Source organism: Mytilus edulis, chromosome 7 (genome assembly GCF_963676685.1).
Source record: "Mytilus edulis chromosome 7, xbMytEdul2.2, whole genome shotgun sequence".
In the NCBI taxonomy this organism is placed as follows: Eukaryota; Metazoa; Mollusca; class Bivalvia; order Mytilida; family Mytilidae; genus Mytilus; species Mytilus edulis.
In genome coordinates this window covers 64740825-64768203 of record NC_092350.1, presented here as the reverse complement: position 1 = coordinate 64768203, position 27379 = coordinate 64740825, and the positions used below count along the sequence as shown (strand labels likewise).

At 31.2% G+C, this 27379-nt stretch overlaps 2 protein-coding genes across 51 annotated transcripts in view; one reads left to right on the top strand and one right to left on the bottom strand.

Moving 5' to 3' along the window:
- LOC139481990 (dopamine beta-hydroxylase-like) overlaps positions 1 to 17899 on the bottom strand; it is a 54011-nt gene extending 36112 nt beyond the window's left edge. The window contains exon 1 of the mRNA XM_071265613.1: positions 17785 to 17899. The gene's annotated coding sequence lies outside the window, so the exon portion shown is untranslated. The remainder of the gene's footprint in view (positions 1 to 17784) is intronic.
- The window catches only part of LOC139481985 (nucleolar and coiled-body phosphoprotein 1-like), a 71279-nt gene that overhangs the window by 15407 nt on the left and 28493 nt on the right, over positions 1 to 27379 (top strand). For 20 of the 50 annotated variants that reach the window (XM_071265603.1, XM_071265584.1, XM_071265582.1 and 17 more), the window contains 3 exons: positions 567 to 741; positions 13482 to 14573; positions 18321 to 18372. In XM_071265603.1, coding sequence (XP_071121704.1) covers positions 580 to 741; positions 13482 to 14573; positions 18321 to 18372 — 1306 coding nt within the window. In that variant the 5' untranslated portion in view covers positions 567 to 579. Of the gene's footprint in view, positions 1 to 566; positions 742 to 2981; positions 3144 to 11349; positions 11532 to 13481; positions 14574 to 16143; positions 16192 to 18320; positions 18373 to 27379 lie in introns of those variants that run through there. The other 30 variants (XM_071265567.1, XM_071265561.1, XM_071265563.1 and 27 more) reach the window with 7 other exon arrangements.

The window sequence follows — 27379 nt, the reverse complement described above, 5'->3', positions numbered from 1 at the left end:
TCTAACGAATAATAATGAAATCCACAGTACTGGACAAAAAGAAGGGATAGAGAGAGAGCTGAGCATGCAAGGAAAAAGGGCACAGGGTATTATGTAAAAAGAGAGGGTGTTGCACCCCATAAAATGTTCTAGCTGGAACACAGTAAAATCAGGTGAACAGCAATAACAACAACAACAATGCTTTATTTTATATTTATAGAGAACAGAAGCATTTTCTGGACTTACACCTACAGTTCATCTTACAATATTATTTTAGTTGATGAAAAAGACAATGCCATCTGACATCATGGACATAAGAAATTGTACTTTGAATGTTTAGATACTCAACATTTGTGATAATTTTACTGCTTGGAAATAAAAGAAACATAAAAAACAAAAATAATTTCTGAAGTTGCATAATTACCATTCAAAACAAGTTAATATTTATTAGAGATTCTTTCAACATGTTCTAGCTGTTCTAATTCTAAGTCAGCACTTTTTCTCCAAAAAAAATAACGAAAAGAACAGCTAGAATTTTGTATTTTGCTCTTTATTTCATATTAAACAATTAGTCTTTACCATTTCAGAGTAGAAGAAACCATGTCTCAATTTGATGCTTTATTGGATTTTAACGACACATCCTCTGGCGATGGAACAGTGAAGAAATCCTCAGATTTTGATCCATTTGGACCAAGTTCAACGTTGGAAACTAAAGGGAGTAGTGATGGTGATCTTTTGGGTGATTTTGGATTTACTGGACAGGTAAATGAATGAATGAATTGTCAGATTCTGATTGAGGCCATATCAAGTATTGCTTTGGTCAAATCAAACATATGTCTGTGTACTATACAAGGTGACTAATCCATCTTGCTTTAACAAATTTCTTATAGACTAATGTGTTAAAACAAATCAAAAACATCTACATTCATTTGTTACACTGAACACATATTATTGTCTTGGACATGAAAACTACAAGAAGAAAGATCGTAGTAAAAAATTCATAAGCTAATGTGGGCATTTGTTATTGCAAAGGTTTAGAGTGTGACAATAATGCCAAAAAATTGTGGAAGAAAATCTCTACTAAGATTATGAATGCAAGTATTGATTATAACAAACGTAATAATGTCATAATGTCACATTTTCCACCATAATAAAAACACTGCAAAAATGTTGGAATTTACAATTTTTGATCTTGACCTCTACTTTGGTGAAGTTTTGTTATTACATATTCTGACTTTACAGATGTTGCACCCACTTTTTATTTGGTCAATAAAAATATTGTAGCTTGTTAAAGAAGATATCACATTGTAGGTCAAATAGACAATTTTATGTCGGAAAATTATTAAGTTTCGAGTGTCTTTCCTCCTTTAAGAGGTATATAAATCCATGTTAAAGATGTGATATTTACATAGATAGATAATTGAACCACACAGAAACATAAGAACGTATATCTTGTACTCAATTATTTACAACCTTTTATTGACTATGGCGAGAAGTTGTTAAAGATGTAAGAATTTACATGTTTGGCGATAAAGGTATTGTTACTATGTGTAACCAATGCAAAACATCATTTTTGCAAAGATTGCAGATTTTTTTTTTTTTTTTCCATTGTGCCGAATTAAAAGATATTGCTAATTTTTAACAATAATTGATAATTATTACAATGTATTAACATGTTTTCAAAGATTATTTTTGAATTAACTGTTATGAATTAAAAGATATTTCAAATTATTTAATAATTATGAATAATTATACATACTCAGGACTGTTTAATGATACACACATAGGGATCAGGGATAGCAAATTGAACTTGAAACTTAAAAAATGGGTTTGTACAAAAATTATGTTGCATACTAGCTAAAATGTATTTAGGCCTGTAAAATTGCTTCTTTGGGTGGTTATCATTGTTTGCTTTCCCTGGGTACCAATAATGTTGGAATAGCCCTTCTCAAAGACAGGTTTATTACTAGATAAAGGAACTTCTCTAAAATTGGCACTAGACTTTAAGATAGAAAAATTGAAACCCATTTGTAGATAGCAGGAAAATGCATAAAAAGAATATATTTGAGATTGGTCTGAAGTTCGAAAAAGTTAAAGCAATACATTTGGTTGGAATCTAATCCTCTTTTCCTTTTCATCTGAAATTTCCAAGAAGAGGGTTCTACTGTTTTATTATTAGAAAGTAAATTCCATTCAATGAAAAATCATATCACTTTGCCTAGGTGAATTTTTTGAGAGGTTGTGCAAACAAAGGGTTGAACTTTGTAATCTTCAGGCAGAGGAGTTATCAGTGCCCCCTTTATTGGAATTTGGGTTGTTGCATAAACCATAATTAACTTTGTTTATCACCTTGCTCTTATCAGTGTAATTGTTAGAATTGTACCCCACTAATCTCAAATCCTGGATCTGCTCCGGTTTGTTAAATAAGACCCTAAAATTTCTGAAAGTCAAAAGCATACTTCAAACACTGTAGAGCAATTTAGAAAAACAAAATGCCCAAAAGTTTAGCCAAACCCCAAAAGCTTATTTTTCTGACCAAATCATAATGCATAAATTCCAAGAAAAAAAACCATTTATATCAGTGCAAATAATTTAGTGCACACTGCACACTTTCAAACTTTTCTGCATTTAAAAATTTAGTAAGGTGTGAATTTGTGAAATATCTTTAGGATCTGTCATAGCTTGCAATTGCATTTAATTTTCTGGACAATAAGCTCTTCTGTAAGTAAATATTTTAAGATAGGTAAAATTCACTTAAGTGCACAAGAGGAACAGACATTCAACTATTTAAAACAAATTAAATACCCGTAAAAATAATATAATTGAAGAAACTAAACAGACATTAACTTTTACATTTAAATTTTTATGCAAGAGTACAAAATGTTTGAATTCCTACACCAAATTGTTTTATAATTGTTAACTTTATACAATTATCTATTGATATCGATACACGTTAGTTAAATGAATAGCGTTAAATGACAGTTTACCATACAAATACATAAACAAATACAAACGTCTCAGTAAAAGACGGAAGGAAGTCCCCACTTGAGGCCTCTGTGTCCATAACCATCTCTGAGATTGTTGATAAGTAATACACAAGTTACTTTACAATTTGAAGTGAGGAAAGTTAAAAAATTTGAGGGATCTTATCTTCTCACATATTTGTAAGTAAAACGAAATAGTCAAATAATTAGTTTTATAAAATTCTTTGCTTTGAAAAAAAGTTAATTGTTGTATAAACTTTGCAGTTAATTGAAAAAGAAAGTGGAGATTTAGGAATTTTAGTATATAGGCTGCAATACACATCTAATTATGTGATTGTAAGGAAATAGAGTGTGAATTGTTATCTTTATTGTTGAAAAGGATGCAGAATAAGTTAAAACGTAAACAATATGTCTTCAGTTCTGGATTTGAGGTGGGGCTGGTATTTTATATAGATCAGTTTAAATTTAACAAATTTAAAGTATATAATTTAAAGTTTCAGATTAAAAGTGGTGTGTGTTCAGCAATATTAATTTAAGTGGTTTATTACTATTTTTGCGATGTAAGTGGGTGTTTTATAGACCTGTCCAGGGCCAAGACAGAAAAGTTGAAAGCGATCGTAAAAACCTTTGTACCTTTTTTCACAATTTATAGTTGCCATAGAATTTTAATTTGAATGTTTGAAGTTTTTGTTCTTCTTAAATTCACGACTTGACATTGCTTTTTTTTGAAATTTTGATATAAGGAGGTGTGAGGTATACATCTACAAATCAACAACTTTCTTCATTTGGTACATCAAAATATTAAAAGTAGGTCCATTTGATATTGACAATGAAAAAAGGATGTTTTGACACTTAAGAGCAAAAAATATATAACACTAATGACCTCCATGTATAGATTACATTCCAACAAGAACAGAAAGATATTTAACAGTTTGTTCTTTCTGAAGGTTAATAGACCTAGTAAATAGACCTAGACTATATGCTCAGGTCTTTTTGGCCTGGATAAACAAAGATGTTTGGACTTTTGCAAAATATGTAACAAAGAAGATATGGTATGATTGCCGATGAGACGACTTTCCACAAGAGACCAAATGCCACAGAAATGAACAACTGTAGGTCACCTTACAGCCTTCAACAATGAGTAAAACACCATAACACATAATCAGTTATGAAATACCTCGAATTTACAAATGTATGAAATTCACACAAAAAAGACAAACACCCTTTTGGATTTGAAATTCCTTTTATGTGCTTTGCTGACCATGCTGACAGAGTCTTGACTTGAGAGAATTTTGTTTTTTCACTTTGTACTTTTCCAGTACATTTAACACATAAAATGTAGGTGAACATAATCTGGTGTTGTAATCTAACTTTTAATGCAAAAAATCTGTAGTTTGAGAATTAAATGTAATATAGTATACACCTTGTCAAATTTATTTCCATAACTGTTATTATTTCTGAAATACGTGTCCAGTTACACAGAACAAAACCTGTTTTATTTTGTAAGTAAAAAAGTCAGGTGTGACCGATTTTAATTTTTCATCTTTTTGACGGCAGGAGATTACTTTAAGAGGATAAAAAATTGTGACGATGAATACACATCCTTATAGAATTAAATACACATCCTTTTCAAACTGAATATGGTTTTAAATATTTTATATTTCACAAAACAGGACTTGTAAATATATTGTATAATAGAATGATTATAATCTGACATGAGTTATCTCCCCTTTTAATCTTAGACATCATATAATGATTGTATTTGATGGTTTTATGATAATTAACTTATCATGCTTGAGTGATTTCTGATAATGATCAATAATTGGTACTGTCTATTTAATCAGGGGACTGTGTGAGGAGGATTGTAAAAAAATTGTAAAAAATATTTTTTTGAGATTCAAAATATAAAGGTCAAATGCACTTTAGCATGTTTAGTAGGTGAGGAAAAAAATCAAAGTTCACTTTTTTTCAAACTTTGATGAAATGGATTTGAGGAGGAAATATTAAAACTGTCTCTCTTATAAATGTTTTAATTTTATTATTTTGATCTAATTTTATATTTCACTTTGACTTTGCCAAGATGACTAATTAACTAACAACAAAATATGACATATGTCTTTTATCGGGGATGGTCTTGTAAAATATAAATTTTTGGCATTGTTTCGTCAAGTAAGGTCACTTAACATCAGATTTAGAAATGTTTTATTAGACTTTTATTAGACATAATTTTTTCTGAAGATTGTTTTGTTCAAAATAGAAAAATATAGTGATAAATTTGAAAATTGCATTTATTTGAACCATGTGATTTCAAAAACCCAGAGAAGACTGCATTCAGAAATATCTCAAGATCTTACTGATTGCATCCACTTCAATTGCCTGTGAGTTTTCAATGATACATTTGTGGTAAATTTTTGCCCACCCTCCTGTTATAGATTGCATTTAATTCATACATGTTTTAGAAGTGATTTCCCAGTAGAGCATCGTTTTGTTCAGAAATTTTAGTTCAAATTCTCACTTGAAAAAAGCAACATATTTGTAGAATGCATTCATCATTACATAATGGTTACATCCTGCAGAATGCCAAAAAAACACTCTCAAGATCTACTTCAATTTCTTTGTTGATTTCATTCTACAATGTTCTACGATAAGTAATTTTCGACTGAATTAACGATAACAAGGATTTATTATATATTCAAAAGTTTGGAACAAATTGTTTTAGATGTATTTCCGATGTTAATGAAAGTGATATAATTTAATTTCCAATGACGCTCAATCAATCAACGTGTCATCTGTTTAGTACAGCTAGAAGTTAGGCGACAGCATTCATTATGAAAGTCTCTTAGCTAAGTTTTTGAGGTTCTACAGTACATTTTATAGATATTTAAGTATTTTTGTGTCATAAAACTTTAGTTTGAAGCAATTATTTACAGTTTAACTAGGGTTTGAACCAAGAGCATCTTGTAAGATAATATTCTTGAAAGTTAATCAGTTATGATATGATAATAACAAATTTGATAAAAGCATCTTGTAAGATAATATTCTTGAAAGTTAATCAGTTATGATATGATAATAACAAATTTGATAAAACCTTGTTAGAAGCTGAATAGATCAGTGTAATGTATACACTTGGAATGGTTTCTTCAACAATAAGATCTGGAAGGGGGAGGGGGGCTGTTTAGGGGCATTTATCTGACACATCAACAAACGACCAATGAACAATAGGTTCCTGACTTAGGACATTGTTGCAAACAGTTGCAGCACTTTAAAAATGTTTCAACAGGCACCATCCTTCACCCTAACCTGAGGTAGTGGTGTAGCATTACAATATAGGAAGAATATATGGCTATAAAATAATTTGTGGGGATTAAATTTGTAATGATCCTGGACTCTGGATTGTAAAAATGAAATATTTTTTTAGAAGCCAGAACATTGTTACTTATATCAATATCAATTGGTATTTGCAGTTAAACATCTCGATGCTGCTTATAATCTATTGTTTACTACTTGTATCCTGTATGTTTAAACCTTTTTTTCCTGTCTAGAGATGTTATTAACCTTCAACTGTTTGACAGATATGACCTTGAAATGATCAGTGACCTTTGCTAACTTGGAGATATTGGAATTAATATTACCTTACTTTAGCCCTAATGGATATATTACAAATATTTTAATTGAACTTTCTATGTTAAATATATCTACAATATTTTAAATGCAGTGACATTTTGGGAAAAGTAGGTAAAACTGAGAATTTGCTTAGTTCCCACATTTTGTAATTGAGAAACTTTCTGAACCAGATATTTTTATGTAGAAGACCTGTTTATGCAAGCTTGAAGTTGCAATTATTTTATAGCCATATAGTATCTAAATATAAATTTATTGAACATTTGGAAGGGCAGATTTATTTGTAAATTAGATTGATGGAGAAATTCACGTATTTGATATCTTAACATTAATCATTAGGATAAAAGAACATTTAAGATTGGATTCAGTTGATAGTGTGTAGATATATGAATATGTATGATTGGTGCCAATTTCTGTTTTTACTGTGGAATTTTATATTCTGTAAATCTTTTTGTGCTTTTTATGGCCATTATACTACAGAACAAGGGAATTATGTTTTTACCAGGCTGTCTGTCTTAGTACATCTCTTATACCATTAGTATAATATCAGTTGTAAGTTTTGCTTTTAACTAGTCAAATCTGGTTTTATCAACTTGAAGCTGAATATACATTTTCATTTTAATGTGAAGGTCTTGAAATATATATGCCAAATTTTAGGTTTTTGACCCAGATTTCCTGCTTCACTGAATATATAAACCTAGTGTGAGCTGGTCATGATAATCTAATGAATAGGCACAGTAAAGATTTATAATTTTATGAATAGGCACAGTAAAGATTTATAACTTTTTTATGAATAGGCACAGTAAAGATTTATTATTTTATGAATAGGCACAGTAAAAAAATTATAATTTTATGAATAGGCACAGTAAAGATTTATAATTTTCTGCCAAGATAAAGAAATTTCACTACAAACAATAAGAGTTCTTAATATATAGTAATGTTGACCAAGTCACAATCAAAGTAGCAATTGATGCAACATACAAGAAAACAATAAACAATCAATCAGTTGATACATGTGACAGCTTAAGTGGCACTTAACAGAACAATATGATTTCATGGAAAAATCCTTATTTCCGTGAAAAGCCATTGTTGAGGGGGGATAGGAGGGATCCTGATCCCGAAATCCCGGGCTTAAAAACACTAAATCCTGAGGTCCAGAAATTAAATAAAGTAAATCCCGGCATCCCGAAATCCGAAAAAAAGAATTCCCGGATCCGGAAAGGGTCAATCCCGAAATCCCAAGCTTAAAAACAGCTGATCCTGGAGTCCCGATAAAGTCCTATCCTCCCTCATTGTTTCAATTTTACATTTACAAAATCATTAAATATTTTATCAAGGAAAATATACTCCACCTACATACAATATATATTCAGAACAATATATAAAACATGTACTATATGAATTAAATATTGTATAAAGCTCACAAGTACTACTTGACTGAATTGATCTGAAACTGTAAGAGGAAATCTTTAAGTAGTCAAACCCAACCGGAAACCAGTTGTTCACAATTGCCAAAAAGTAATGCGAGTGAATCATTGTGTTATACAATATACATTGTAGACTTATTCTATTCGTGTCTTTAAGGATTGTGTGATATTTTTGAGTAGTAATTTGTGATTATTTTTGATGATTGCTGAGATATTTTAGTGTTGTTGTGCATACCTTGATTGCATTTCTGTGCAGTTTTTTGTATGTCTAATGTATGATGCAGAGGTGCACTTTTGAAAATCGAAACCCTAAGTGCAAGTAGTGTAATTGATGTATAGGCTTCTTAAGTTTTTATTGACTTTAGAGATTTGGCTAATACAGCTTTAAATTTTTTGAAGCTGTATGTGCCTCTAGAATTTGTAAAATATAAAATAGTGGTACTTTTCAGTTGCACTTAGCTTTAGAAGATAGAATGTGAAGTTGTATATATTTCTGTGTAAGATGTCATGTAACTTTTTTTTTAAATCCTCTTTTTAAAACATATCTTAAACCTGTTAAAACCACTGAGGTAAGGTATGAAAAAAGGCACTGTCAGAAATCTAAGTAAGATATGGTTATAGATCTGCATTGATGTACTGCTGCGAAATTAAAAAACTCTTTGACTTTGTTCAACACTTGTCCAACTGTTCTGTGATTTCATGGACATCTTTGAGTTTATATTTAAAAAGAATAGTTATGGGTTCATTAAACAGTGGGGTAAATGAAGTTCAATTAGCAAATTGTATTAATAATTGTTAAAAAGATGGTGTGCTTTCCTTTTTTCTGTGCCAAAAATGATGAAAAAATACCACCATGTTATAAATGTTTACAGACATTAAACACCTGGGATGATTATTTTTAATTAATAGGAAATTATTCACACAGGTGTGTTTCGTGTTTATCCAATACCTCTTATTAAGGTGGGATAAAAGAAAGACTTCAATCATAGAATCAGAAACCACCAAAAAGTAATTTACTGACATATATATATAATAGTCAAGTTGGAAGTAGATCTAGTCTTTGTTGAAGACCTATACTGAAAAAATTGAAAACCCTTTTTTTTTCTTACAATATATATACTAATAATAAGATGTAATATGATTGCCAATGAGACAACTCTCCACTAGAATTTTGATATGATAAATGATATAGACAGTGGGTGCTCTCTCACTAGCAAAACAACATAACTGGAAAATATACGGACTTACACCACAGGCACAGGGACCTATTCTACTGCATACACACAGCACCTGAGCATCAAACCCTACAGACGAGTACAGTCTATGTAAAATAAGAAGATGTGGTGTGATTGCATAAGGAGACAACTCTTCAACAGACTACGAAACCATTTGATTTAAATACAAAATATCTGTAAAACCTGGCTGAGCATGGACACAACATCAAATATTCTTTATTTTTAAAATCTTAATTGATTTCTAGTATTCCAAATTTTGCAAAAAGGTCATAAGTGGTACCATAAATACATGTTGGTGTAGAAATCTGTATTATAGCATTATTTTTACATGTAATATCTCTTAGTTAGTTCCTTCAGTTTCAAAGTCATGGCATAGTATATGTATATACAAAGTGCCTGGAAAGTTTCTTTACTTCAAGTTCCTTCCCAAAGGGGCTGAAACTTGTACTTTTCGCTCTCTATATAATTATATATTTATTAGCTTATGAGATCTTTCATCTTTAGATCATGCCTTATTTATGCCCTATAGACTTTGAGAGTATTAGGGAGCTACCATTTGATTTTTATGGGGGGGGGGGGGGGGGGGGGGGGCTAGGATGAAATTTGAAAAAATAGGCAGGACAGCAGTTTTGAGTTAAAAAAAAAGCCGGATGTGACACTTGCAAAAAAAAAAGTCAGGACGACAATTAATGTAAAAAAAAGTCAGGATAAACTAAAAAAAAAAAAGGTAGGACCGATTAGAGTGAAAAATAAAAAGGCAGGACAGAGATTACAGTTAAAAAAAAATGCAGGACAAAATTTTTCATCCTATCCCCCCCATAAAAATCAAATGGTAGCTCCCTTATGTACAAGGTAATTTCACAGTTTATTAACATACAACGTATGTACCAAAGAAGTAGGTAAAGGTTACGATATCACGCTAATCATCTTTCTGTATGAGAATCAAATCACTCAATAAGATTTTGTTTCAGGATTTTGAATGTTCAAGTATCTTAAAGTGTTATGAACTTAAAAGGAGCATGAATTGACTAAGTGTTTTGAAAATCCCACAAAAATGCTGAGAATTTTGTAAATTTATACTTCTACTGAGAGATTAGAAAATGCATACATGACTACTATGGTACACACAGCTGGACAATTTTCACATGATATGTTAAATCTTGAATTTTATACAAAAATGCTATCGTTTGGAACCCATAACTTTGCGTAGGTATAACAAATTTCTCATTATATAATCTTAAAATTCATTCTTAAACGTTATAAATTTTGGAACCCCAAACATTATTTAGGTAAAAAAAACATACTTCGGAATTAGTGTCATAAATAGGAACATGTAAATATGTGTATTATATACTCTTATGACATGAATTTTTTGACAATAACAAGATATTATTAATAACAAATTAATGATCATATTTTATAGCTCAAGGTGTGACCACTCTGACAAGTTACGTCTACTGTTAATGTCCAATTACTATGATGGAAAAGGTGACAATTTGTCCAGACTAAAGTAACTAATGGTCTGACCTCTGTTGAGGGCAAAGGGACAGTCCAAAAGACAAACTGAAACTTTTTGTCATTTGTCTAAATATTTGATCTGTTCAAAGATTTTTCCAAGGCCTTGGACTTTTCAATTTGTTAAAATCAGTGCTTAGGGACTGTCTAAGAAGAGGTGAACTTTGTTACATGTTAAAAAGACTTTTTGAGATGAAGAACAACATTAAAAACATGTTTGCTTCTCTTTGGGTTTTGTCACAAGTTGGAAATTAGGTTGATAATTCATCAGAAGCTATCCAGACATTTCAGTGATATTTTTGTCCATCAAACTCTTTACGATCAACAAACCTATGAATAAGGTGACATTTGAAGTTGAGAGTATTAATTTGGTAATAAAACAGCAACCCAGCAACACAAAAATATCAGAAGACATAAAAACATTTGTTTCTAACACAGTAGATGTATAGTACTGAGGATATCAATCCCTTTTTGCTGTCAATCCCATGCATTTAGTTATTAGTATCTATTAATAATTCAATAAAATAATAAAATAGGCCCTCCTCTTTCTTAATTAACATCTCCATTGTTTACAACTAGACATTAGTCAATTCTTCCAATACACCACACAAAGTGCATGTAGAGGTAAAACCACACTTAGACAGAAGATGCATGACTAATAGAAAGGTCTTACATTCCTTAAATAATAGTGTGTTTACAATAGCTCATTTTACAGTTTAAAGAATTTCATTCAACAAGTAAGGAAGGTGTAAAAAATGGCTGAAATTATGGTATGTTGTTTCGCTTTCTTATCGATTTTTTTTCTCTAAGAATTGTTTCGGAGATTGCTCAGAAATTAAATTATGTAGATATTTTATGTCCTTGTTTTGTGATGGATTGGAAATAGCAAAGATGACACATGCATATATATATATCCTCAAATAGTAGATAGTTATTATTGATTGTTTTCCCCATAGAAGGTTATTGTTTTGGTCTGACAAAAATCCTTTTATTGAATCAAAAAGATTACAGTTCTAGGCTAAGTTGTTGATACTGTAAGATTTGAGTAAGTCTGTTAATATCCTAATTTGTCAACACAGATTTCCAATGTATCACAGTTATTGTATTGGTAGGAATGTGATAAAGTTATGAATTTTCGTTGTTTTTGATTAGTTTAATGGACAAATAAGAAGTATTATTTAGCATTGTTTCCTTTTACTGGGGATTCAACATTTGTTGGATTACCGATTTTCCATGATTGAGGATTACTCTTTGTATTTTTTTTGTATTTTTTTTGTGGTTTTGCCTAAGTCTGCATACAAGCCTAAAGAAATTTGTATTGTGTTGAACAGTTATAAATATGGTTTTACATATACAGGAACTCTATTGAAATTGGTACCCTAGGGATGATAATAAATCTACAAACTGTTTGTTTTCCAGTGGCGGATCCAGAGGGGGAGGGGTTGAAACCCCCCCTTTTTTTGGCCAATCAATGCATTTGAATGGGAGCATGTAGTTGGACCCCCCCCCCCCCCCCCCCCCCCCTTTTACTCTGGGTTGGGAACCCCCCTTTTTAAAATGGCTGGATCTGCCACTGTTTTCCCCCTCATTAGTAATTCTGTATAATATAGAAATAAGATGTGTTATGATTGCCAATCAGACAACTGACCACAAGAGACCAAATTGACACAGAAGTTAACAGTTATATGTCACTATACGGCCTTCAACAATGAGCAAAGCGTATATTTGCCAGTAGTCATGTTTATCATTTTAAAGCATTCATTATTTTGCAGTGGTTGAATTTGGTGCATCAAACAAATCAAGTTTGCTTTATATAAATTATATTTGAGTGGGATTAGGCCACACTTAAAAATATCTTGGTTTGCCCAAACCCTACCCAAAGGTTGAGACAGTGGGTAGGTAGGTAGGCATTTTCTTTTTTTTTTTTTCAAAAAAAGAAATTGAAGTATCAGATGTTTATTAGTCTTCATGCCTATTTGATTAAAAAAAAAAACTTCTTCAAATCAGGACAATAAAAAAATTTGAGTAGGCAGCTTTTTTCTGGGTAGGTAGTGTTTGGGCAAACAAACCTATTATTTATTATGGCCTTATGAGTTAGTACAATTTATATGATTGCTAAGCAAGTAAACATAATTCCTGAACGAATGTTCAAGGTTCACAGAATCAATGAACTTGATGGACATTTTTCTATGAACCCTCTTCCAATGTCTGTTACTCTACTGATCATTACTTCATGATAAAGAGGGGTGGGGTGGGGGGATCAGAGATTGGTGCTTACTTGGATTTTGTTTAACTAAAAATAAACTATTGCAGGCTTGGGGACAAAAGACTTTTACAAAATCAGCAGTACTTAAGTGGTATGATGACGTTATCTATCCAAACATTCATATTTGTTGTCCTTTCCCCCATGTTCCTATGATCACTCATTGACAGTGTGGGAGATACTCTGGTTCTTGCCAAACACTCATGATCACTGACTTAAAGGGGTATAAGCTGCCAATTTACGTTACGTCCACCTTACTAAATAAAATCTCAAATTGATGTCATATATAAACAAACAAATATTTTAGAATTAACAAAGTCCCACACAGGAAAAATGCAATAACTGCATGAAATCATTGTACTGTCAATTGTGAACTGTTTCAATAGTTTTGTATATTTTCATTTGAAATATTGTTATGTAATTTGCATCATTTAGATTTTCTTCTTTATTTTTGCAGGCTTCTGTAACAACAAACGGTAACGGCCAAAGTGTGAACCCATTATACGAACTTTCAATGGACCAAGGTTTCTCCACATCTGAATCAAATAATTTAATCATGTCAGAGGAAATAGATGTTTCACAGAAATCCACAAAATCATCAAATCCACTTTACGATTTTGAAAATAATGACTCTACCGAGCCGTCTGCTAATCCACTATATGACTTGTCTGCCGGTGAAACTAATGGACATGATGTGGATTTACTTGGGACTGGAATTTCTGTTGTGACTGATGATTCTGGTGTTACCATGGAAACTGAGGCATCAAATGAAGGAGATAATTTATTGTTGAATACAGGAGATAGTTTAAAGTTCGAAGTTCGACGAGATGAAAGTCACGAAAGCATGAATGGAATAAGTGATGAAGATAGTGAATTAGTTGAAAAATTCAATGAAGCTGAACATCGGGAAATATTACAAAAACAAACTGAAAGTCTGGCACAAGGATCTGATGTCATACGTGAACAAACTGAGATCACATTTGATGATCAGCCTGGAATTCTCATTACACAGGAAGAGGACCAATTGATAGAAACAAGGGAGGATCCAGTCGAAGTTGGGGACCATTTGGTGGAAACCAGTCAAGATTTAGTCGAAGTTGGGGACCAGTTGGCGGAAACCAGTCAAGATCTAGTTGAAGTTGGGGACCAGTTAGTAGAATCCAGTCAAGATCTAGTTGAAGTTGGGGACCTAAATGAACCAGAAGTTGTTGGAGATGTGCAAAATGACCAAGATATTACTGAGGAAACAGAAGAAATTATAGAAATAACACAACAGGAAGTGGCAGCGGACACAGAGACAGAACCAGAAGTGCAACAATATAGTGAGGAGTTTGTAGAAACTGCTGAAGAAGAGGAAGATCTAAATCAGAATAATCAACCTGACCCTGTTGAGGTTGTGCCTGATACATATGAGATCGTGTCAGACACTGTTGAGGTTGTCACACAGGAAGAAGAATTACAAGAACAGGAAGTAGAATTACAAGAACAGAAAGTTATTCCTACTGAAGAATTTGAAAATAGAACTAGCAGCAGTTCATTAGAGGAACAGGTAATACACTTAATTAAAAACACAGCAAAACTCAAAAATAAATTATACCTTAGATAAAAAAAAGAAGATGTGGTATGATTATCAATGTTGGCAACTCTTCACAAGAGACCAAATGACACAGAAATGAACAACTTAAAGTCACTGTAAGACCTTCAACAAAGAGCAAAGCCCATACCATGATGCATGATCCATGTCTGAACATCTTTAATTCATTTTGGTGACTGTCGTGCTAATTATTTTTGGCAAACCTTTGAGGAAAGCAATATATTTGTATATAGTGTTAAACTAAATTTCCTGTCTATATTTGTCTAAGGATAAATTGTGTTACATTCTTGCATAAATACTGGTGAGAGAAACAAATTGTAACATAACCTGCTGAAAAAATTATGATTGGTCATAAAAAATGATTAATTTGATCGGCATATCAAGATATAGCCTTATCATGTTCTAGAATTATCTGCACCTGATGTGATAACTTTAATATAGGAACTGATATAAGACGATTTCAAGCTAGAAATCAAAAATTATGTTTCAATTTTATTATTTAAATACATGTGTACACATATTGGTTTGAAATAAAAGATTACATCAACTACACTAAATAACTAGAAATATTCAGAATTTAGTTCTTTAAGTTTAAATGTCAACAACTATTGGGAATTTCATTAAGGATTTCTACAACAATTAGAAATTTAAAGAAAAATATTTTTTTTACTCTGACATATATTTCATTTTCTAAGGAAACTTTCTCTTCTGAAGTCTTATCTTACATACATGTATGACTTATGGAATATAAAATATTTACATACTAGTATTATATTCTTAAAATAAATTATCTTTGTCATGTTAAAGTTGAAAAAACTGTTCTCTTAATGAGGCGGCAGAGAGTAAACAAACAAAATCAAACTCGAATAGTTTTTCAGTTGAAAATTTTTAAAATAAACTGCTAGTTTAGGGGAGATTACTCTAATTGTCTTGTGTGACTTGTGAATGTAAAATGGTATTTTGTAAGTTAAAAACACCTTGTAATTAATTGGAGGAGTTTGTCAATATGTCTTGTTTTCTTGTTATACACATTTTATGACAGAAATGACATAAAAAGTTATTGTAGTGGTATAATTACACCCTTTCCAAATAAAAATCTTTTTATGTGTTATATGACCTTAAATTATGACCTTCAGGAAGAGGTGAAATAAAGGGGAATTTATCTCAATAAATCTGATATTAACTTAATAGAAATTCTTTTGAAAAACTGCAGATTAAATGAAAACAAAATGTTGAATAATGAAAATTCATTGTTTATTGGTGATTAGCAAATTTACTAAAAATGCATAGATTTAGAAACAATACAATTATGTAATAAAGTCATGAAATATTAAAAAATACCAAAACTGTGAAGTTGAATTATTAAAGTCATTTATGTTATTTTGTCAAATAGACTTTTCTTTACCAACTTTTTGTAAAAATATATTAAAATGAAATATTTTAGACTTAAGAGTTGGATCTTGCAATTAAAAATGTAAAAAAAAAAAGCTGTTTTATTGAATTTTAATCTTCTACATGTATTTAGGTTACATATAAATCAACCAGTTTTATTTCCCTGAGCGTAACACCAGTTGTAAGTACACATGTGTATTACATATGATTTTAACTTTTGTGTACATAAATAATAACATATTTATAATTTAACATATGTAAACAAAATACGTAAAACATATATACAATGTAATTTATTATCTAATATCTAAAACAAGTATTTATTTTACAATCAAATTGAATTTAGTTGCCTATAATAAAAGTACATTTGGAGGCAAATGATACCAGATGGATATATTGTGCAGCATTTTTGTGCCAATTCACAAGTAACCAACTATCCCTAGAACAAAGATTAAAGATGTGAATTGCCATTAGGGAGCTACCATTTGATTTTTATGGGGGGGCTAGGATGAAATTTGAAAAAAAAATAGGCAGGACAGGAATTTTGAGTAAAAAAAAAGGCAGGATGAGACACTTGCAAAAAAAAAAAGTCAGGACGACAATTTAGGTAAGAAAAAGTCAGGATAAACTAAAAAAAAAATGGCAGGACCGAACAGAGTGAAAAATAAACAGAGATTACAGCTAAAAAAAAATGCAGGACAAAATTTTTCATCCTAGCCCCCCCATAAAAATCAAATGATAGCTCCCTTATAACATATTTAACAATGAAAAAAGCCATGTTGCCTACTACTAAAAGGCCCAAATATGATTAAATGTTAAAACCAAATATTTTTCTGATGGTCCAAATTTGAATAGCTGTTTTCGTTTTGAACAGTCACAAGTAAAACCTATTAAACTTTCAAGAATATTTAATACCCATGCATGCAGGTTTAAGTTAATACAACTGAAGCTAACCTTCTTTTCAATTTAATTCTTAAAAAAACATCTTTTTTAAGTTTATTAAAAATATTAACCTGAGTAAGACTAAATGGTTAGAGTTATCCCTCTTTGGAAAAGGACAAATCTGACATTTGGTACATTTTCTAATATCAATAATTTATCAACAATAATATTATTGACTTTATACTAATTAATGCTAATCCATCATATTCAATTATATATTATCAGTAAAATACAGTTTGATGTGCAATATATGCAACCTGTTCCAAGTTGTTAAATTCCTATCATGTATTGATACTTGTCGAAAGTTATTATCAGGAGAAAGCGATACCCTCTTTTTCAATTAGCATCAAACAATCTAACAGTCGCTGATGTTCTGATGCAGAGTCAATGGCAATACCCTAGCAACAGGATTTTTTTGATAATTACAAACTTTTAGAGGCACAACTAAGGGTTTTAAAAACAATTTTTGGCTACAACAATGGCAACATTTCAAAAAATAAAGTTTTTAATCAAATGATGATTTTGTATTGTCTGCAAATATATTTTACCATCTTTGCAAATGCTTTCAATGTATATAACTATTCTGCCCCTGCCTAGCTTAAGATCATAATACATGTAATAAGAATATAAGTTAAAAATTTTGAAAGCTCTTTCTATTTCTAAGACATCATGCTTAATATGACTTTGCTTAAACCAAATGAAAGCAATCTTTAATAATACTGAAACAATTTACATTTATTTCACATGTTGAACATAAATACTTAGTTAGGTAAAACATCTGAGATATATTAATTGAAGTTATATTAAACATTGTCCAAAAATTTATACCTACCTTTGAAATATCTGCCACATTTTGTGCTTTATTTTCATGTGCGTAGAACAAGATTGCTCATTCCTGGCAGTGCCCCCATTGTTGACTACTTGAAGTGTGCATTCTGCAAGATACATAGCAATGTTTGGTGATTAGTAACACACCTGAGCTATAATTATTTTTTCGTTTCTTTCTTGTGTCCTCTTGCTTGTCTTGTCATTTGAGATTGGATTTATTAATATAAGATGGCTTCTCTTAGGAATAAAACTCCTGGAAAGTTGACAGCGTCCTCAAAATTTCAAGCATCTGCCACTACAACTGAAGAAAAAACAGAAAAAGTTAAAACAAATGTTGGGAAAGTTGACAAAGGTCAACCTTCTACTGGAAAGTCAGTTCAAACAAAAACTGGAAGTGCTCAAGCTCAAACTCAAAGTGTTAAAACCGAAAAAATGGATCCCAAATTAGCAGGGAAAACATCTACTGGAAGTAAAACTGTTACAAAAGTTGAATCTAGTGATAAAAAAAGTGGAAAATCTAATACTTCTTCTAAATTTCAGAAGGAAACTACAAGCACCACTAAAACTACCACAGTCACAGAGAAGACACAAGGTAATTAGAATCAGATAAGAAATATATATCACACCTCCAACTTTAGGAGGATTCTGTCCTCATCACCTAAGTGACCTGTCCAGGATGGAGCTGGGGTTGGTGGTTACAGAGTGGACAAAAGTGTGGACACAAATTTATGATGGTCTCAATGTGTCAGATAAATTTGACATGCTATTTCTTTAATACATGTATCCAGATACTTGAATATACTAATTACTATACCTTGGAAAAATTATTTAATCTTTTGAATTCAATATTTATCAGAACTTCCATGGTTAAATTTGAGGTAGGCAGAGTTGAGCTGATCACACTGACCATGCAAGGGCTGTATAGCCAGTCAAGGTCATTAAAAACTTCCATCATCACGAGCTGATCACTGTAGGGAGGTTTTCGGGAGAAGAGGAGTTCACTTCGAACCTTTTCTGGTAGGGGTGTGCAACCAAGCCATCGAGTACTCCATCCTTTTCATGTATTTTGAATAACAAGTAAACATAGTCATACCTTATCATATAACGGAATATACCTATAGCTATCATGTTTGAGCTATTTCACAGGGAGAGGAATATATAGTTTTGACAATTATCTAATGCATTATATCATGATCAACAGTGGTTTGAATTGTATATGTGAATTCGAACATGGTGAAAAGAAAATGAAAATTTGCGGGAATTAATTATTATGAATCTTTTGCCAGTTAATTCTAATATGAAATCTGTATAATTCCAGAAAGAACTGGTTGAACATTTTGTTGTTATGCATCACTCTGAAGAACTATTGTTTTCCTGTCTCCCACACTTATGTAGATTATTGCTGATAAGATAATTATCTTATGTCTTATCTAATTTAGATTTTTTCTGTATATTGGTGAAATTATGGCTTCTTTGTTATAAGAGTACAATTGAGTTTTTATTAGTTTTTATACGACCGCAAATTTTGAAAAAATTTTCGTCGTATATTGCTATCACGTTGGCGTCGGCGTCGTCGTCGTCGTCGTCGTCGTCGTCGTCGTCGTCGTCGTCGTCGTCGTCGTCGTCGTCCGGCGTCCGAATACTTTTAGTTTTCGCACTCTAACTTTAGTAAAAGTGAATGGAAATCTATGAAATTTTAACACAAGGTTTATGACCACAAAAGGAAGGTTGGTATTGATTTTGGGAGTTTTGGTCCCAACATTTTAGGAATTAGGGGCCAAAAAGGGCCCAAATAAGCATTTTCTTGGTTTTCGCACTATAACTTTAGTTTAAGTTAATAGAAATCTATGAAATTTTGACACAAGGTTTATGACCACAAAAGAACGGTTGGGATTGATTTTGGGAGTTTTGGTCTCAACAGTTTAGGAATTAGGGGCCAAAAAAGGGCCCAAATAAGCATTATTCTTGGTTTTCGCACAATAACATTAGTTTAAGTAAATAGAAATCAATGAAATTTAAACACAATGTTAATGACTACAAAAGGAAGGTTGGTATTGATTTTGGGAGTTTAGGTCCCAACAGTTTAGGAATTAGGGGCCAAAAAGGGACCCAAATAAGCATTTTTCTTGGTTTTCGCACCATAACGTTAGTATAAGTAAATAGAAATCTATGAAATTTAAACACAAGGTTTATGACCATAAAAGAAAGGTTGGGTTTGATTTTGGGAGTTTTGGTCCCAACATAATAAGGGGCCCAAAGGGTCCAAAATTAAACTTTTGTTTGATTTCATCAAAATTGAATAATTGGGGTTCTTTGATATGCTGAATCTAACTGTCATGACTGTGTATGTAGATTCTTAACTTTTGGTCCCGTTTTCAAATTGGTCTACATTAAGGTCCAAAGGGTCCAAAATTAAACTTAGTTTGATTTTGACAAAAAATGAATCAGTTAGGTTCTTTGATATGCTGAATCTAAAAATGTACTTAGATTCTTGATTATTGGCCCAGTTTTCAAGTTGGTCCAAATCGGGGTCCAAAATTAAACTTTGTTTGATTTCATCAAAAATTGAATAAATGGGGTTCTTTGATATACCAAATCTAACTGTGTATGTAGATTCTTCATTTTTGGTCCTGTTTTCATCTTGGTCTACACTAAAGTCCAAAGGGTCCAAAATTAAACTTAGTCTGATTTTAACAAAAATTGAAATCTTGAAGTTCTTTGATATGCTGAATTCAAAAATGTACTTAGATTTTTTATTATGGGCCCAGTTTTCAAGTTGGTCCAAATCAGGATCTAAAATTATTATATTAAGTATTGCGCAATAGCAAGTCTTTTCAATTGCACAGTATTGCGCAATGGCAAGAAATATCTAATTGCACAATATTGTGAAATATAAAAAAAAAAATTAATTAGAGTTATCTTTCTTTGTCCAGAATAGTAAGCAAGAAATATCTAATTGCAAAATATTGTGCAATAGCAAGATTTTTTTTTAATTGGAGTTATCTTTCTTTGTCCAGAATCAACTTAAATCTTTGTTATATACAATATACAATGTATATTCACTTTTTACTACCAACTGATAAATTAAAATAATCTTTACCATTCAGTGATAACAAGCAGTTTTTTTACATCTTAATATTTTATGATGTATTTAAATGAGTAGTTATTGTTGCAAACTCCATTAGAAATTTTAATTGAGATTAGTTTTGGAATAAGGGAAAGGGGGATGTGATTAAAAAAATTGGGTTCAATTTTTCTCATTTGAAATTTCATAAATAAAAAAGAAAATTTCTTCAAACATTTTTTTGAGAGGATTAATATTCAACAGCATAGTGAATTGCTCTAAGAGAAACAAAAATTTTAAGTTCATTAGAACACATTCATTCTGTGTCAGAAACCTATGCTGTGTCAACTATTTAATCACAATCCAAATTTAGAGCTGAATCCAGCTTGAATGTTGTGTCCATACTTGCCCTAACCATTCAGGGTTCAACCTCTGCGGTCGTATAAAGCTACGCCCTGCGGAGCATCTGGTTTATGGCTTAGAATTCCATCTTTTGGTAACTGTGAGTACTTGAAGATTGGTACTTTGTGCCCTAAGTCTTTTTGTAAGGTAATGTTTTGTGAGCTTTTTGTTGATGTGATGAGTTAAACCTAATTCAATTGATTGTGATTGTTGCTATATTGTGTGCTGTTTTCCGATAAGAGTCCAAATGTCTCACCTTTCATTCCAGTCAGCCTATTTATTAAGAATTGAACGATGGACAGTAAAGGCGTGAATTTTTCTTGCTACCTGATTGGAAGATATTACGAGACCTGAATAAACAAAGTTTATTGATTGGTTAGGACAATCCAAACCTAGTAAATGTCTTTCAATCCAGTAGAGTTTTGGATTTGTTCTCTCTATTTTAGCAATTAGATTTTACACAGGTAACTTTTATCTATAAATAGTCGAATCTTCTGGAGTAAACAACAACGTTAAACGATATCGTGTGACCTCACGTGTGTGGTAAAATTTGTTGATTGATGCATGTGGCTATTCTAGTAAATGAATTAATCTACAAAGCGAGAGCACTTTCCATTTTCATCAGCTGAGAGTCGAATAGCCCTTTTTGATAGGCTAACGCTTGTTATATATATCTGTCAGAACCAATCTAGTGCTGTAATTGTTCATTTGTTTTGGTCATGGAATATGCATGAGATAGTTTCAACTGGACATTAAGCATTCCTTTAATCTTACATTTGTCAGAAAAAAAGGTTTATCAATTTTATGTTGTAACCTTATTGGGTTGCAGTCTCATTGGCTATCATATTTACCTTAAATCTCATGTTAGCCATTTGAAAAAGTACCCAACTGTTTGAAAATAACTAGATCTGATTTCATTGCTCATTAGACAACTCCCATCAAAGACCAAATGACGAAACAGTTAACAACCGTAGGTCACTGTACATACTTCAACAATGAGCAAAACACAATAACTTATAGGAAGCTATAAATGGCCCCAAAATGACATGAAAAAACAATTCAAACCAGAAAACTACATGCATTACAGATGAGTGTATAACATGTATAATGACTAGCTTAGAAATAACTTGATAGACAGATCTAAATAAAAAAGAAGATGTGATATGATTGCCAATGAGACAACTCTCTAAAGACCAAATGACATAAAAGTTAACAATGATAGGTCACTGTATAGACTTCAACAACGAGCAAAACACATAAAGCATATAGGAAAATATGAAAGGCCCCAAAATGACAAATTCATGTTAAACAAGAAAACTACATACATTGCAGATGAGTGTATAATGACTCTTGTATTCAACAAATAACTTGATAGATAGACTTCACTTTTGTCTGTACATACTGTTTGATTGTATCTATTCTTAGTTAACAAACCTTAATTAATAGAATGTTCATATTACACTCTACTGAAAAACAAGTGTGTGATTAGTTCACTACTGTCTAATGGCATTGTACAGCTTCTATTATTGAAATGCTGTTTACTGAAATTGTTCTACAATGATGTAGCTCTCTCTAAATGAAAAGGCTTTGTTACTTTGTATTTATAAATATAAAACATGCAATGTTCTTAAAATGGCATGTATGACTAGAAATATTGAGAAAGCAATTGATAAACTTAGAAGATACATGTATGAACAATACTGTGGATTCATTATTATTTTTGGGATTGCATTTTCATAGTTTTCATCTTACTTGAAACCACGAAATCAAATATACATGAACATTGGTACCAATAAAATTAAAGAAAACCACAGTACTTATATGACAAGCTTTAGATTGCCTTAGTCAGAAAAAAATACATGTGATGAAATTGGGCAGAAGTTACCAAAACAAGATTATACACACAATTCATATGAAATAAGACAACCTCTGACAAGAGACCATACTTTTGACATTTACATACAAGTACATGTATGTGTCGTGCTAAAATTTTTTGTTGGTTATCTCAACCCCAAAAATAATGCATATATATATACATGATATATTGACAGTCACATCCACAATCAAATTGGCATAGGATTTATAGTTCGTGGTTAATCATACAATGATTAAATATTTATAAATGTTAGGAATTGGCCAATTTCAATTGTATTTTGTAATTTACATTCTGGAGATTTCAAAATTTAAAAAAATAAGTAATTCAATTGACTGTTAATTTGGAACTAGCTTAAAGGGTGTAAGTAAACTTTACATGTTAGCAGTCATTCCCAAGGTCAAAGGACATTGGGCAAAGGCCAGTAAAATTGGTTTTGTGCAGTAATAAGGGATATATGCATTGATGGACCAAATGACTAGTAAAAGTTTAGAATTTGTCCAAATCCTATACATGTGTAAATATCCTGTTAAAAAGACTGGTCCAGTTAGAAAAAATGGTTTACTGGACCAAATGTTCAGTTGATTTCTGAAGGTCTTGGGAACCCCTGAATGTTTAGAATTTTGCATAATTAAAATTTTTATACAAACATTTCATTTGGTACAATATTATTATGGAGTCCTTTTGCAAGACTTCGCAGAATAGCTGGGGAAAAAATCTGTTTTTCCAAAAAAACAGTTCTTTAGTTGTGTCTTGTGATTTCAAAGTCATCTGAGGAAAACATATAATACATGCCCTTTAATAATGTTTAAGTTATATCATTGGAGTCCTATTTTATTAGTTCAGTTCAATGTTATTCAAATGTATGTAAATATTGTCTTACCTAAAGTTTAAATCTCTGAGCAGACGTTATGACAGAATAAGCGTTTTAAGATATTTAAATACTATATCTATATAATTATAAATAGTAAAAAAGCTGATTGTGGTCTTGTCGATAACTGTTAACTACACTATTCATTGGGTATTTAGTTGGACCTGAGTAGTAAAATAGATTATCGTATTATTAAACAGACCGTTAGATTTGAAGTCAAAGGTCAATCATATTCTCTTTATGGTTTTATTCATGGAAGTGTTTTTGGACATGGTGCAGTGAGCATATCCGTCAATATTTGGGGCATCGGCACCAGGGAGGCACCCTAGGATTATTTTGTTGGATTATTGGTAGAAATGGCAGGTAAATAACTTGTACTGTCTTGTTTACAGGTAAATTCACCTGTATAATTAACACCTTAGGCTTAGATCAAAATTATTGATAAAAATAAATTGTCTATGTTTACCTCTATTTTTTGTAATCTGTCGGTAATATTAGTATGAAATTGGTGACTTAGCTAATCTTTTAGATACATGTACTTGCATTTCTGTATGAAGGTCAATTTTCCCATTTTCAAAAAAGTAAAAATTATTTTCCTGAACAGTTTCTTTCACACACACCTTTGTAGCTATATGATAAGGCCATATTAAAAATGCCTTTGTATATTCACTCAAATGACCTCTTACATGAGGATTATCTTCCTTTCAAGTAGCTCAGTATGCTTTGGGGAGGGTGTCCAGGAGTGTCGAAAGGGCATAATTTCAGAAAATTGGAATATATACTGCTGAGCTTATTGATGCAAAACATTTTTTCGATCAAAAGTGGGGGGGGGGGGCATACACCCTCTTGAATTCCGAACTGGAATAGAGTTGCAATGCATTCTATTTTTATGGTTTTACTGATTGTTGAAGGCTGAACAGTGACCTATAGTTGTGAATTTCTGTGTCGTTTTGTTTCTTAAAGAGACTGCAGTTGTCTCATTGGCAAGCATTCCACATTTTCTTATTTTATATGAACAGTTTGATTGATGGATTTTTGGCTGCTTAAAACATCTTTCATCTTATATGTCATGACAATAGCCTTGAAAAGGATGATTATCTTTATGATCCACAGCTTCTAACATAATACAACTTCTTGAAATGATTCCAGATATATCTTTAACAGTTTCAGATGGGTGCATATTTTTGAGAAGGATTTCAAAAACAAATTTACTTAATACATGTACTGACTTAAAAATCTCTTGATCCTCCTCTAAAAAAACTGTTTTTTCAAAGTAATATTAAGGATTTTAAGAACTCTATTGCAACATATTGGTGGCATGACCTTGCAAACAAGGAAGTGAATTAGATATGCATTGTAATCCACATATATGATTGGATATATGCATGATATAATCTCTTTCTTGAGAATGTTTTGAAGTGTGTAGATAAATAACTGTCAATTTAATTTCTTGCCAGTTACAGGTAGGTTTTAAACTGTGAATCAATTAAAGTTTGCAAGCATGTATACTAACATGCAATTAATAGATATTCCATTTTGTTAAAAGATAAGCCATGTTATGTCAAAAGTTTTTAGGAGAATTTGAAGTTCATGGCAGATCTCTAAATGGCATGTTGAATAGTAACCTCTAAAGAGGTTTCAATAAATTTTTTGGGTACCAATTTTTCGTGAATTAGGAAATTTTGTAATTTTCGTGGATTTTAATATATTGATGGTTTAACTAAAGTTTTCATATACATATGTACCATCTCCTGCCAAACATTGATTGGATAATTTTTAATTCAGACAGCATTGACCACATGCTTTGGAAAACTTTCTCTAGTCTAGTAAATTCATTGATTTAGTAGAGATTATCAAAGATCTTCTTTCAACAACAAATTACATATTAAAGGCCAAAAAAAAAGCTGGGATATAACTAGCGAAGGTGCAAGATTTCTTGTCATTTCTTTTGATTTTTCAACAAAGTGTGGTTGTTTTGCACATATATTTCAATACTCATGTACTAGGTAAGAGATAACATAGAAATGTGGATTGCATGACTCAGATAAATTATTGATAAATAAGTTACAAATAAAAGTTATAACATTTCTGATTGTTGATATTGTGCTAAGATTAGATAATAAAACAGATTTCATTGAATTCCATAATAAATTTAAATCGGGCTAATGTAGAGATTAACTGCACCCAAATAGGAGAAAGAAAAAAAGTTCTGACGAAGTCTCATATCACATGGTCGACGGAAATTAGGAGTGGGCCATTGTTTTGTTAAACCTTACAACCTTAAAAGAAAAAAAAATTTTGAAGTTGTCCTGAATGTACTTGAAATATTTGCGACTGGACTTGATTTCAAACACACACAAAAACAGCAATCAGCTAAAAGTCAAAACATTTAAAAAAAAAAGCTTCTATTTATTTATCTATATAATAAAATTGTGAGTAATCTGAAAGTTTATTATTAGTCTGTCATATTTTTTCTATCATGCTCTCTTTTTTTTTTTCGTGAAAAGGTTTTTATTTTCACACATTTTAGGTCTTTTCACTACTGTACAGTCCAAGGGGTAAACTTTCAACACTGATATCAACAATAGCTTAAAATAGTTGTTTCTTAGACTTGCTTGTAAATTTCTACACAGTAACTCTAAAGAAAAAAGAATACATCTTAAGTTCTGATGATGATGCATACTCAACATGTATGAAATATTTGCCACTGGAAATTAAGCAAACAATTTTTAATCAACCCCAACATTATCCAATAGTTTTATACATATTTTTTGCCGAAGTCAGTTGATTTTTTAATCTTTAACCTGCATGCTAAGTATATCGTGATGTTTACACTTTAACTTGATTGATTTCGTGTTTATCACTTGTACCGAGTTGTAGGTAAATGTTTATTGAAGTTTCACGTCTATTGAAAACTTATCAAGCAAAGGAAAACGTGAATGGAGTGTGTTATTGGCATAAATAATGTATTGACGTAAAATAAGGTGAAATTGAATTAGTTTAAATAGTGTTCTTTTAAGAAGAAAGTGTATTGAGGTTAATCCTATCTTGCTTGTGTAAGATTAATATTTTGGAAGGGTTTTTAAGCAAAAAAAATATAGATTTCTTTTCATATTTTGTGTTTTTATCCAAGATTTATATTTTTAGATGAATGACTGATAACTAGGCCAGTAACACCTCAAGTTTAGTGCAAGAATATATCATCATTCTGTCTGTTTGTTTAATCGTAAGATTTTCCTCTACTTTCAGTCTTCTCCATAATGTTATTTATATATTTAATCACAATAAGCAGATGTGTTATGATTACTAATAAGACAACCATCCATCTATAATTCTTATGAAAAAAACAATGACAATTTTAAACAAAATAGCGAATATGCTTTTACAAG